This window comes from Anomaloglossus baeobatrachus, chromosome 1 (assembly GCF_048569485.1).
Source record: "Anomaloglossus baeobatrachus isolate aAnoBae1 chromosome 1, aAnoBae1.hap1, whole genome shotgun sequence".
Taxonomy (NCBI): domain Eukaryota; kingdom Metazoa; phylum Chordata; class Amphibia; order Anura; family Aromobatidae; genus Anomaloglossus; species Anomaloglossus baeobatrachus.
The window spans coordinates 336191891-336204783 of NC_134353.1; the positions used below are offsets into that span (position 1 = coordinate 336191891).

The window sequence follows — 12893 nt, forward strand, 5'->3', positions numbered from 1 at the left end:
CTGAAAAGCCAGAATGTTTCAATGAAAAGCATGCATGGCTACAATAGTGCACTGTGTGCAGAATTATTAGGTAAGTTGTATTTTAGAGGATTTTTTTTATTATTGACCAACAACTATGTTCTCAATTAACCCAAAAGACTCATAAATATCAAAGCTTAATATTTTTGGAAGTTGTGGTGTTTTTTTTTTAGATTTGGCTATCTTAGGAGGATATCTGTTTGTGCAGGTAACTATTACTGTGCAGAATTATTAGGTAACTTAATAATAACCAAATATATTCCTTATCTCACTTTTTTATTTTCACCAGGTAAACTAATATAACTGCACAAAATTTAGAAAAATTAACATTTCTGACATGCAAAAACAAAGCCCACCAAAAATTAGTGACCAATATAGTCACCTTTCTTTATGATGACACTCGACAGACTACCATATATAGATTCTGTCAGTTGCTTGATCTGTTTACGATCAACATTGCGTGCAGCAGCCATCACAGCCTCCCACACACTGTTCCGAGAGGTGTACTGTTTTCCCTCCCTGTAGTTCTTACATTTTATGAGGAACCACAAGTTCTCTATGGGGTTCAGATCAGGTGAACAAGGGGGCCATGTCATTATTTCTTCATCTTTTAGACCTTTACTGGCCAGCCACGCTGTGGAGTAGTTGGATGCATGTGATGGAGCATTGTCCTGCATGAATATCATGTTATTCTTGAATGATACCGACTTCTTCCTCTACCACTGCTTGAAGAAGTTGTCTTCCAAAAACTGGCAGTAGGTTTGGGAGTTGAGCTTCACTCCATCCTCAACCTGAAAAGGTCCCACAAGTTCATCTTTGATGATACCAGCCCATACCAGTACCCCACCTCCACTTTGCTGGCGTCTGAGTGGATCTCTCTGCCCTTTACTGATCCAGCCTCTGGCCCATCCATCTGGCCCATCAAGAGTCACTCTCATTTCATCAGTCCATAAAATCTTTGAAAAATCAGTCTTAAGATATTTCTTGGCCAAGTCTTGACGTTTCATCTTATGTTTCTTGTTCAAAGGTGGTCGTTATTCCTTACCTTGGCCATGAGTATGGCACACCTTGTGCTTTTTGATACTCCAGTAATGTTGCAGCTCTGAAATATGGCCAAACTGGTGGCAAATGGCATATTGATTGTTCGGTGATCGCGCTTCAAAAGTTTGGCAATTTCAAGACTGCTGCATCCCTCTTCAAGACATCTCACAATTTTGGACCTTTCAGAGCCTGTCAAATCTCTCTTCTGACCCATTTTGCCAAAGGAAAGGAAGTTGCCTAATAATTAAGCACACCTTATATAGGGTGTTGATGTCATTACACCACACCCCTCCTCATTACAGAGATGCACATCACCTGATTTACTTAATTGGTAGTTAGCTCTCAAAACTATACAGCTTGGAGTAGGACAACATGCATAAAAATTATCATGTGATCAAAATACTCATTTGCCTAATAATTCTGCACACAGTGTACAGTTAGGCTCTGATTCATTCTGCCTGTATTTTGGGCAGCAAAAATTTAATAACAAGTTCTCTTTAAGTTCAAATCTAAAATCCAATCAAGCTGTTAGAAAGGAAATTGAACAGGCTGCAAGGAAGAAACACTAAAACATCACACAGAAAATTCTCCATGGGGTGAAGGGAATCAAATTCTTAATCATTTTAAAACTCATACGCTCCAAGAAAAATACTATTTCTTTTCTGATGTATTTGTGTGTATTGTTTACCAATGGACATTTGCTTTGTCCATCTCTCGCTATGTGTATCCCAAGCACATATGGCCATCATTAAAGAACGATGATATAACAATTTTTCTTTCCTGACTTACATAATAATTGATAACATTAAAAACCAATTACACTGAAACATCACGCCATTGCTGAAGAAAAGTTATTTCCTGTATTTTCAGTGCACATTTGGAGATCAAGACAAACTTTGGGACCCCCTATTTGTTTTTCATATTGTGTTACCCTTTTCACAAGATGGCTCAATGGTAAACCACGGCACATGGCATTTGCTGTTATAATGGTATGGAGAAAGCCACAAGACCTTTCCACAGATTCCTACTTCTGTATGGCAAAGTGTGCTGGAATAACAAGTAAAACAAGAAAATTGGTGAAAAATCCAAACAATACTTCAACAATTAGGCCAGTCTTCCATAACTCAAAGCTGCAAGTCCCCACTTCACCAACATCTTGGACCTTGGATCCGGTAGAAGATTCAACGCTGATTTGGTTGAAGAAGAAGCTGATTATGAAGATCCTGATTTTCTGGGCGATAAATCTAGGGTGTCTCACAAACTAAACCAGGTTGATTTTAAATGATTTATTTTGTGATCTGAACCAAAAAGTCAGGCGTAGCTTTTGGCTTTGAGGCTTAAAGGCTGACACTTGCTCGATCTGTGGACCAAAATATGGTCTTTCCGCAATAGGTAGCAGGAGATTGAACCCTTATTTTCAATGGAATGGGACCTAGTTTACTGTAAAGGTGGAACATCTGCTAAATGCAATTGGACAAGAGCACAGACCTCTTCAAAAAACTGTTTAAAAGTGGTACTTCTGCATAATGGCAACGAAAATCCATCTGTTCCACTTACTTATGCAGCAAGTCTGAAAGAAATATACTGTAGGAAAATATATGCCTTCTGCTGTAAAAAAAAATCCATTAGGAAAACTGCAAGTGGAATATTTGTGGTGATCTGATGGTAATAGCCTTGGTACTTGGGTTGCAGCTCAGCTATACAAAGTTTTGTTGTTTTCTCTGTGAATTGGATAGCAAAAAACAATTTACATAAGAACAGTGGCAACCAAGATACATTTTGACTCCTGGAAAAAAGAATGTCCTACATCAGCCTCTGGTAGCTATAGAGAAAGTTTTCATTCCACCACTCCACATAAAACGTGGGCTAATAAGAACTTTGTCAAGATGATGGATCGTTATGGTGAGGGTTTTGCATACCTCAGAAACAAGTTTACACAAATAAGTGAGGCCAAGATCACGGAAGGAATTTTTGTGGGTCTACAAATAAGGGAAATTATGAACACTGGTCCATAATTGAGACTGAGGCACTGCATGAGAGTAGTTAAAAAATGTAGTGCTGAACTTCCTTGAAAACCATAAAGCACCAAACTATAGAGATCTTGTGACTGAGTTATTACAACGCTACAAAGAATTTTAATGTAATATGTCTCTCAAGATACATCTCCTAGACTCCCTTTAGATTTTTCCCCCTATAACCTTGGAGATGTCAGTGACTAAAGGGTGCTTTACACGGTGCGACATCGCTACCGATATGTCGTCGTGGTCACGTTATTAGTGACGCACATCCGGCGCCGGTAGAGACATCGCAGCATGTGACACCAAGGAGCGACGATCAACGATCGCAAAATCGTCCAAAAACGGTAATCGTTGACACGTCACTCCTTTCCTTAATATCGCTGCTGCCACAGGTACGATGTTGTTCGTCGTTCCTGCGGCAGCACACATCGCTATGTGTGACACCGCAGGAATGATGAACATCTCCTTATCTGTGTCCACCGGCAATGAGGAAGGAAGGAGGTGGGCGGCATGTTCCGGCCGCTCATCTCCGCCCCTCCGCTTCTATTGGACGGCCGCTTAGTGACGTCATGGTGACGTCGCTGTGACGCCAAACGCACCTCCCCCTTGAAGGAGGGATTGTTCGACAGTCACAGTGACGTCGTTGATAAGGTATATGCGTGTGACGCTGCTGTAGCGATAATGTTCGCTACGGCAGCGATCACCAAATGTCGCACGTACGACGGGGCGGGGGCTTTCGTGCTCGAAATCGCTAGCAATCGCTAGCGATGTCGCAGCGTGTAAAGCACCCTTAACACGGAGATAATGTTCGCTACGGCAGCGATCACCAAATGTCGCACGTACGACGGGCAGGTGCTATCGCACTCAACTTCGCTAGCAATCGCTAGCGATGTCGCAGCGTGTAAAGCACCCTTAACATGGAGATCAGTTTCATCAGAACATCTTGCTACTTGAAGGCCGTTATAAAGGGAAGTGGAGGTCAAAAAGCTCGCAGACTACTGTTGGGGACTGGAAAAGGATACGCCTGCAGTTAAATATTAAAGAAATTCAAACCATTTTTTTTAGATAATTAAAACAAAACCTAACATTTGTATAAAGTAATTTCTGTTAGAAATATAAATTTTCAAAAATTTAACCGCAGGTTACTTAAAATCCCTGCCCTGATAGAAACAGTCTGAGAGAGATTTGGAATCAGGGGACAAATTACCATAAGAAATAGCCAATTTCATTATTTTAACATAAATAAATAAAATTTTGTAGGCCAGTGTTATCTCATCAATGGCAACGATGATTATAGATTTTGTTTAGTATACTTTGCGGCAGTATTAGCATTTATAATATTGAATAATATATATGTATTAGTGAAAGGTGAATATGTAACACAGGGTTGAATTGTTTTGCAGGATCCACAAATTCTGGATATCATTTCCGATCAGACTAAAGTGAGACAAATCCTCACTGACTTGCAAATCATCATAGATGAGTTACAAAAACGTGCGTTTCAGTACAAAACATATCAGAAGAATTTCAAGGTAAAGCAATAGAAATTACTCTTCCATCAATTTAATGCTTTGTTTGTATCTTGTGCTCATGTTGTAAATGTTCTTAGAATCACAACACATTATTTTAGATATTATTTTACTATCTATGGGACAAAGTAATTTTTTAAGAAGCAAAGGCCAACTGCCACTTCACTATTCTATATTCAGTATTTTCATTATTATTAGACCCAGGAACCTGTCCAGATAACTGCCATTATTCTTTCACTGGCTCGGAATCTACAAAGTAAGTTCACCCTTCTTTGAATTAGAAGGGATTATCACCTATCTTATACAGGAAGGTCATAGTTCCTTTTTAAATTAAAAAAAAATTGTATAGACTATATTATTCTATTCAAAGTTGATTTAAATGAGTACAATAGTGTCTCTCCTTAACCAATGTCAGATCAGACAGAGCTACGGAATTAGAGATATACAGTGGAACCTTGGATTACGAGCATAATTGGTTCCGAGACTGTGCTCTTAAACCAAGTTACCCTTATCAAAGCAAATTTTCCCATAGGAAATAATTGAAACACAGACAATTTGTTCCACAACCCAAAAATATTTACTGTATTTAAACAAACTTATTACAGTAATACAAAATGTACAGTATTCATATAAAATTATTACAGTACACTAATACAAAATACTGTGCAGTAAAAACGTAAAACAATTTAAATTGCATGTTAGCTTATAATAGAATTGTTGGCGTGCGTGAGCTGTAGTGAAAAAAAATGATGTATAAATATGACAAACTTTATTCTAGTACAATACACAAAAAACACACCCCAAATGTCTTCTCCCCAAAATAAGGGCAGAACTAAGCCAAATGTAAGGTAGGAATACTGATTACAGTACAAGCAATGTGCTCTACTGGTTAGCAGAAAGAAAGTACAATACTATATCCACAAATGCAAAGTGATAGACATGCTATATAGTATATACTGTACTGTACAATGGTATACTGTATACAGTATACAGTACATATACAGTATAGAGTACATATGTACAGAAAGCTACCTCCAGAGTGGGTCATAGCACGGTGAAAGGACAGAACCAGGAGTGTGCAGTGTGAATATTTGCTCTTATTGCAAATCATTGCTCTTAAACCAAGTTACAAATTTTTAAAAAGCTTTCCTTGTCTTGCAAAACGCTCTTAAACCAAGTTACTCTTAATCTAAGGTTCTACTGTATTTTAAAACATATATGAAGTCATTATCATGACGATATTATATCCCTTAAAAGATTAAGTATGCTGTCCTCTAATTAAGGATATGTCTGCATGGGGTTTGTTTGTCCTTTGAAAGTTTATGGGGGTTCCCTTAGTGTGCTCCTCCCATTGTAGGCAGTGATGGATAGTGATTACAATTTATGTACAGTGTTGTATATGCAAGGAAAATGAATAACAATAAGGAACAGTGCTGCTGTATTAAAACTGCAGTCACAGTCATAAGAAATATACAGTAAGTAAATGAATTGTTAGCTAATAGCTACATGGTTGTGGACAGGATTTTTCCAAGGGTGGATGGATTAACTAAAATTCAAATTTTGGCCAAACTTGGAATGTTGTGCACACTACACTCCTCCCGTGCTCATTGATTTTGCTACTGCAAGTTGAGCAGAGGAAAAGTCAGTTCTTCAAATAGAATGGTTCTTAATTTTCTCTCGCAGAGTGGACCGAACAGAATACGTAATGACCAAAGAAGTTGTCCAGAGTTGTCAATAGGGATGAGCTAGACTGGACTTGGAGTCATGGAGTGGACATCACAGGGACTCATTGGTTAGCGCTGTTGCTTTGCAGTGATGGGGTCTTGGGTTCAAATATCACCAAGGGCAACATCTGCAAGGAATTTGTTTGTTCTCCCTGTTGGTGTGGATTTCCTTGGAGTTCTCCAGTTCCCCCCACACTCCAAAGACATACTGATAGGGAACTTACATTGTGAGCCTCAGTGGGGATAGTCATGATGATGATTTCTGTAAAGTGCTACAAAATATAATGGTGCTATATAATCACGCATCTATATATATAATTGCCTTATTCTGTCTGTCTGTCTGTCTTGCTCCAAAATTCTGTCGTTACCGCAACAAGCTTCTCATTGGCCGCTCGCCTCGGCTCCGCCCCCCCACACGGATTGGCCTCTCGCCCCGGCCGCCTGCACGCAGTGGCAACTCGGCCATGCCCCGCCCCCCTCACGCATTGTATGCCCGCCCTGGCCCCGCCCCCCGCACGCATTCCCAGAACCGACACGGAGCCCCGACTCCCAGGTGAGTGCAGTACCCCCGGGAGCCCACACCAGCGTACGCCGGCAACCCAGCCGACACATACCCTTGCATTGCTGGGGTTGCCGGCGTACGCTGGTGTGGGCTCCCGTGCATGCGGGGGGCGGGGTACGCTGGTAACCATCGTACACATCGGGTAATATCGTGTAGCATGGTTACCAGCGTACACCGGCTCCCGGTACACATGCAGAAGAGAGATGACAGAAGAAAGAAGACCCCCGATCATACTCACCAGAAGCCGACCGGGAGCAGGTGAGCGCATCAAGGTCCTGCAGTGGCGGAACACACACACACGCACACACACACATAAGAACAGACACACACACATAAGAACACATACACACACACACATAAGAACAGACACACACACACACATCAGATCACACTCTCACACACACCTCACACATCAGATCGCATCCACACACTCACAACATCCAGTGATATCGCTTGCTTCTCGGCGGCGATACTGTGCGTGCAGTGACCTTCCAGGACCTGCCGGAGGATCACATGGCCGGAAGCATGTGGTATCTCCGGATGTTGTGAGTGTGAGCGCGTATGTGCGATATCGTCAATGTGTGTGTGCGTGCATGCGATCGTGTGTGCGTGTATGCGATCGGATGTGTGCGTGTCGGCAGAAGGCAGAGGAGCACGGCGTGCAGCACAGCTGCTGGGACCGCCCACCGGAGGGCACAGGCAGAAGTGGGGTGTGAGTGTGTGCGTGTATACTGTCTGATGTGTGACTGTGGAGCACGATGGGGGGTGCGCAGCATGGGGGATGGAGCACGATGGGGAGTGCGCAGCATGGGGGATGGAGCACGATGGGGAGTGCGCAGCATGGGGGATGGAGCACGATGGGGAGTGCGTAGCATGGGAGATGGAGCATGATGGGGAGTGCACAGCATGGGGGATGGTGCACGATGGGGAGTGCACAGCATGGGGGATGGTGCACGATGGGGAGTGCGCAGCATGGGGGATGGAGCACGATGGGGAGTGTGCAGCATGGGGGATGGAGCACGATGGGGGGTGCGCAGCATGGGGGATGGAGCACGATGGGGGGTGCGCAGCATGCGGGTTGGAGCACGATGGGGAGTGCGCAGCATGGGGGATGGAGCACGATGGGGAGTGCGCAGCATGGGGGATGGAGCACGATGGGGAGTGCACAGCATGGGGGATGGTGCACGATGGGGAGTGCGCAGCATGGGGGATGGAGCACGATGGGGAGTGCGCAGCATGGGGGATGGAGCACGATGGGGAGTGCGCAGCATGGGGGATGGAGCACGATGGGGAGTGCGCAGCATGGGGGATGGAACACTATGGGGAGTGCGCAGCATGGGGGATGGAGCGCGATGGGGGGTGCGCAGCATGGGGGATGGAGCGCAATGGGGGGTGCATAGCATGGGGGATGGAGCGCGATGGGGGTGCGCAGCATGGGGGATGGAGCGCGATGGGGGGTGCGCAGCATGGGGGATGGAGCACGATGGGGAGTGCGCAGCATGGGGGATGGAGCACGATGGGGAGTGCGCAGCATGGGGGATGGAGCACGATGGGGAGTGCGCAGCATGGGGGATGGAGCACGATGGGGAGTGCGCAGCATGGGGGATGGAGCACGATGGGGAGTGCGCAGCATGGGGGATGGAACACTATGGGGAGTGCGCAGCATGGGGGATGGAGCGCGATGGGGGGTGCGCAGCATGGGGGATGGAGCGCAATGGGGGGTGCATAGCATGGGGGATGGAGCGCGATGGGGGTGCGCAGCATGGGGGATGGAGCGCGATGGGGGGTGCGCAGCAGAGGGATGGAGCACGATGGGGAGTGCGCAGCAGAGGGATGGAGCACGATGAGGAGTGCGTAGCATGGGGGATGGAGCACGATGGGGAGTGCGCAGCATGGGGGATGGAGCACGATGGGGAGTGCACAGCATGGGGGAAGGAGCACGATTGGGAGTGCACAGCATGGGGGATGGAGCACGATGGGGGTGCGCAGCATGGGGGATGGAGCGTGATGGGGGGTGCGCAGCATGGGGGATGGAGCGCGATGGGGGGTGCGCAGCATGGGGGATGGAGCGCGATGGGGGGTGCGCAGCATGGGGGATGAAGCGCGATGGGGGGTGCGCAGCATGGGGGATGGAGCGCGATGGGGAGTGCGCAGCATGGGGGATGGAGCACGATGGGGAGTGCGCAGCATGGGGGATGGAGCACGATGGAGAGTGCGCAGCATGGGGGATGGAGCATGATGGGGAGTGCGCAGCATGGGGGATGGAGCATGATGGGGAGTGCGCAGCATGGGGGATGGAGCACGATGGGGAGTGCGCAGCATGGGGGAAGGAGCACGATGGGGGGTGCGCAGCATGGGGGATGGAGCACGATGGGGGGTGCGAAGCATGGGGGATGGAGCACGATGGGGGGTGCGCAGCATGGGGGATGGAGCACGATGGGGGTGCACACCTCCCCCCAAAACACACACACACCGCCACACGCGCACCGCACCGCACAACACACCACACACACTGGGAACCACAAACACCGCCCTACACAGACACCCAAACACACAGACAACGCAGCACACACACAATACCCAACACACAAACACCGCAGCATACACAAATATACGCACATACCGCGCAACACACACACATTGCACAAAACATACCTCCCCCCAAAACACACACACGCACCCCACACCAACACAAACCGCGCAACACACACAGCACCACACACACAGAACGCTGCAGACACACAGCGCTCCACAAACAACGCAACACACACACAGCGCTCCACACAAACAACACTGCTCTCACCCACCCCCCCACCCAGACAACACCCAGAACATTTACAGCGCCCTACACAAACACTGGCAACTACACACAACAACATCTATATATATAACAAAAATCATACATTAACTACACAATAAATTCTAGAATACCCGATGCGTTAGAATCTGGCCACCTTCTAGTAATAAATAAATGGATTCAAAGTTAGAGCTGGTTTCAGGTGGAGTCATGAGTAGAGCTGAGCAAACCCATAGTTCGAGGCTTGGTGTTTGTACTGAACACAGAATTTACAAAAAAACAAAACAAAACAGAGTTCGGGTGCTTTACCTATGCTGACCACTTGAGCGAGCAAGGCTGTGCTCGGGTGCACTCGGTGCTCGCAGTGTTTGACTAGCTCTCACTGGGGGTAACAACAACGTTATCAGATGTAGTGTGTGTAAGGGTGGCTAGTTGAGGCTACGGTAGTCACCTTCACAGCGGTTACTAGGCTGCAGCGCAGCCAGGCATTAACCCCTTGCACCCCAGTTTCCACTCAAGTACAGGACAGTTCACTCACAAGTTCTTTCATTCTCTGAGACAATAACTTGGAGACGAGTAGGTTCTTTTACAACTTTAACTTTTTACAGTGCAACTTTATTACAACAACTTTATTCTGTTTCCGCACTTTAAGGGCACCGCTTCTAACCCCAGAGGGATTCCTTTGGGACTTTACTACTTCATATACTTTGCTGGCTGACTGCTTCCCCGCTCCTGTGACTCCTAAGACCTCCCCAGGTCCATCATCCCCTGCACTGTACATGCCACCTGCAGCGAGCTCACTACCTGCTCCCACGTTGGCTCCCACACTATCATAGGGCTCACTAAACGGCTTTCTTCTGCTACAGGGGAATTGTGGGGTAGCTTCTTCAGGAAACAGCCGCTGATCCCTTCGCCCGGATTCTGCTTTCACACTTGTATCTTAAACTGCAATGGGAGGGACCCTGAGGGTCAGCACAATAATCTCTGTGCTGGGGCTATTACTCATTGCTCCTTCTCCTTCTTTCCTGCTCCTTTTATAACCTACAGCTATCCCTGAATCCTAACCCCTTCCTAACCAGGAGTCCAGGGGAGCAGTCCCTTAGGTTACACTGCCACCTAGTGGCCACACCATACACAATTGGTATCTTTATTAACAACAGTACAGGGGTTGAGTCTAAGACCCCACTACATTTTCCCCCTTCTTTGACCTCGGCCGTCCCCCGCCTAACAGTTTGAGGAGTACTTCTTATCCTTCACCTAAAATAAACATTCATTAACCACATCCATATACATTAAGGACTGACTCCTCCCATACCGCTTACCAAGCAGCTCCCCTCTGGCTGCTTCAGGAGCCCAAAGATCTGTCCTCTGGTACTGGGGGTTCCTGGAAACGCTTCTTAATTAAAGCAAACTACATGCATGTACATCAATTATAGACACTCTTGTAAACACATACGTAAATAACATTGTAATCTTACACTTCCTTACATAACAAACTGACTGTAACGGCCACACACAGAATTCATCTGTAGATCCAAGGTCTGGAAAAAAAAAACCTGCAGCAAAAAGGCACAAAAAAATCAACCGCAACCGTCGTCACAACTCAAGCAGCTTCTCTCAGTTCTCAGGGGCACTCTCCTGCAGCCCTGCGCACTTCAGTTAAACATTGCAAACTGGAACGGAATGGTCACAAAATCTTTAGGGACAACAAGTGGCACCAGCTGGGGGCAGTCCAATGCCAACAGGGCATGTTATACACTTACACTGTCCTTCACTCCTGGTTCCCCAGCTGTATAGTCATTGTCGCATTATCCCTCTAAGTGACAATTAACACCGTCGCTGCACCGCCCCATACCTCAGCAGTGAGGCATCAACCATGGACCTAGCATTGATATATATATGGTTGTCAGTCCCCTCCTCATAGAGAAAGGCGTACTTCTGGTTAGTCACTACATACCCGATGTGGCCATAGACAAACCGCTGAGACGCAGCACCCCTATCGGGCATGGCTAGCTGGGCCCTGATTTGTCCCTCTCTCTCTTTCTTGCATTCGATGACACTTTGCACCGACTCCGGGTCGTCCTTGGGATATACACGGCGGAGGGGAGCCACACTCGCCATTGCCTGTCCCCTAGTCAGCTCCGCCAACTGAACCTTTTCCTGCGCAGCATCCCTCTTTGCCTGCACCGCTTCCTCCTGCGCCTGCGCAGTCCACTCCTGAGCCTGCGCCACTTCTTCCTTTGCACTTGCAACCTTTTCCTGGGCCAGCCTGGCCTCTCACTTGGCCTGTACAGTGTTGTCTTGCGCCGCACCGGCCTCCTTTTTCGCCTGCACAGCCTCCTCTAAGACTTGGACTGCATCATCTATCCCCGGCAGTAGTGGCCACAGGGCAGATCACGCTGGGGACATTAGCGCCAGGAGCCCATAAGCACTCACCGGTGCCTTTGTATAGAAGTGCTCCGGCCAGTCCCTCAGCCCCCCGGGTCTTCTCCAGGTCTCCCACTCCATCTTCTCCTCCCAGCCACGGCGTTTACTACTGCGGGTGCGCTGTGCGAGCCACCGGGCCTCACTCCTTGCTTCTGAGATAGGTCTTCTCTCCATCTTACTGTTTCTCCTCTTCCTCTCAAATAACTGTTTCCGGGTCTTATCAGGGATGATCCCTCTCCCGAGCCACTCCTGTAGCTGAGCAAAATGTTAAAGAGTTCGGTGAACAAGATTCAATATAACCTGTATTTTATTTATTGAAAGCCGTGATGTTTTCATGCATGAGTGCAGTGGGTGGTCTAACTCATTACTGACAGCTAGCTCTGCGTGTAGTTATGCAGGAAAGGCTGTCAATCACTAGTAGGACGGCCAACTGGACTCATAACGATGCAAACCTCAGGAATTTCAATAAATAAAATGTAAGTTTTACTGAAACTCTTCCTACAAAATGAATACCAACTCGACCAGCACTTCCTGCTCTATCATGTCTACAGATCAGATACTATTTTTAACATGACAGGTTCCCTTTCAAGTTTCTCCAAATATGAAGAACCGTGTCTATTGTAAATGGATGTATCCTAAAATTTTACAGGTTGAGGTGACAAAGTTTGATGAGCTGGAAGAAGTAAGTGCCGAACTGAAGCTAAAGCATCTATTATGGGATTCAATGACAGAATGGGATGTGCTGCAAGCTGAATGGATGCAGGTAAGTCATTAGTC

At 46.7% G+C, this 12893-nt stretch overlaps 1 protein-coding gene across 1 annotated transcript in view; it reads left to right on the forward strand.

Moving 5' to 3' along the window:
• DNAH6 (dynein axonemal heavy chain 6) overlaps positions 1-12893 on the forward strand; it is a 596499-nt gene that overhangs the window by 110119 nt on the left and 473487 nt on the right. Inside the window, exons 16-17 of the mRNA XM_075352201.1 lie at positions 4481-4609; positions 12766-12879. Coding sequence (XP_075208316.1) covers positions 4481-4609; positions 12766-12879 — 243 coding nt within the window. The remainder of the gene's footprint in view (positions 1-4480; positions 4610-12765; positions 12880-12893) is intronic.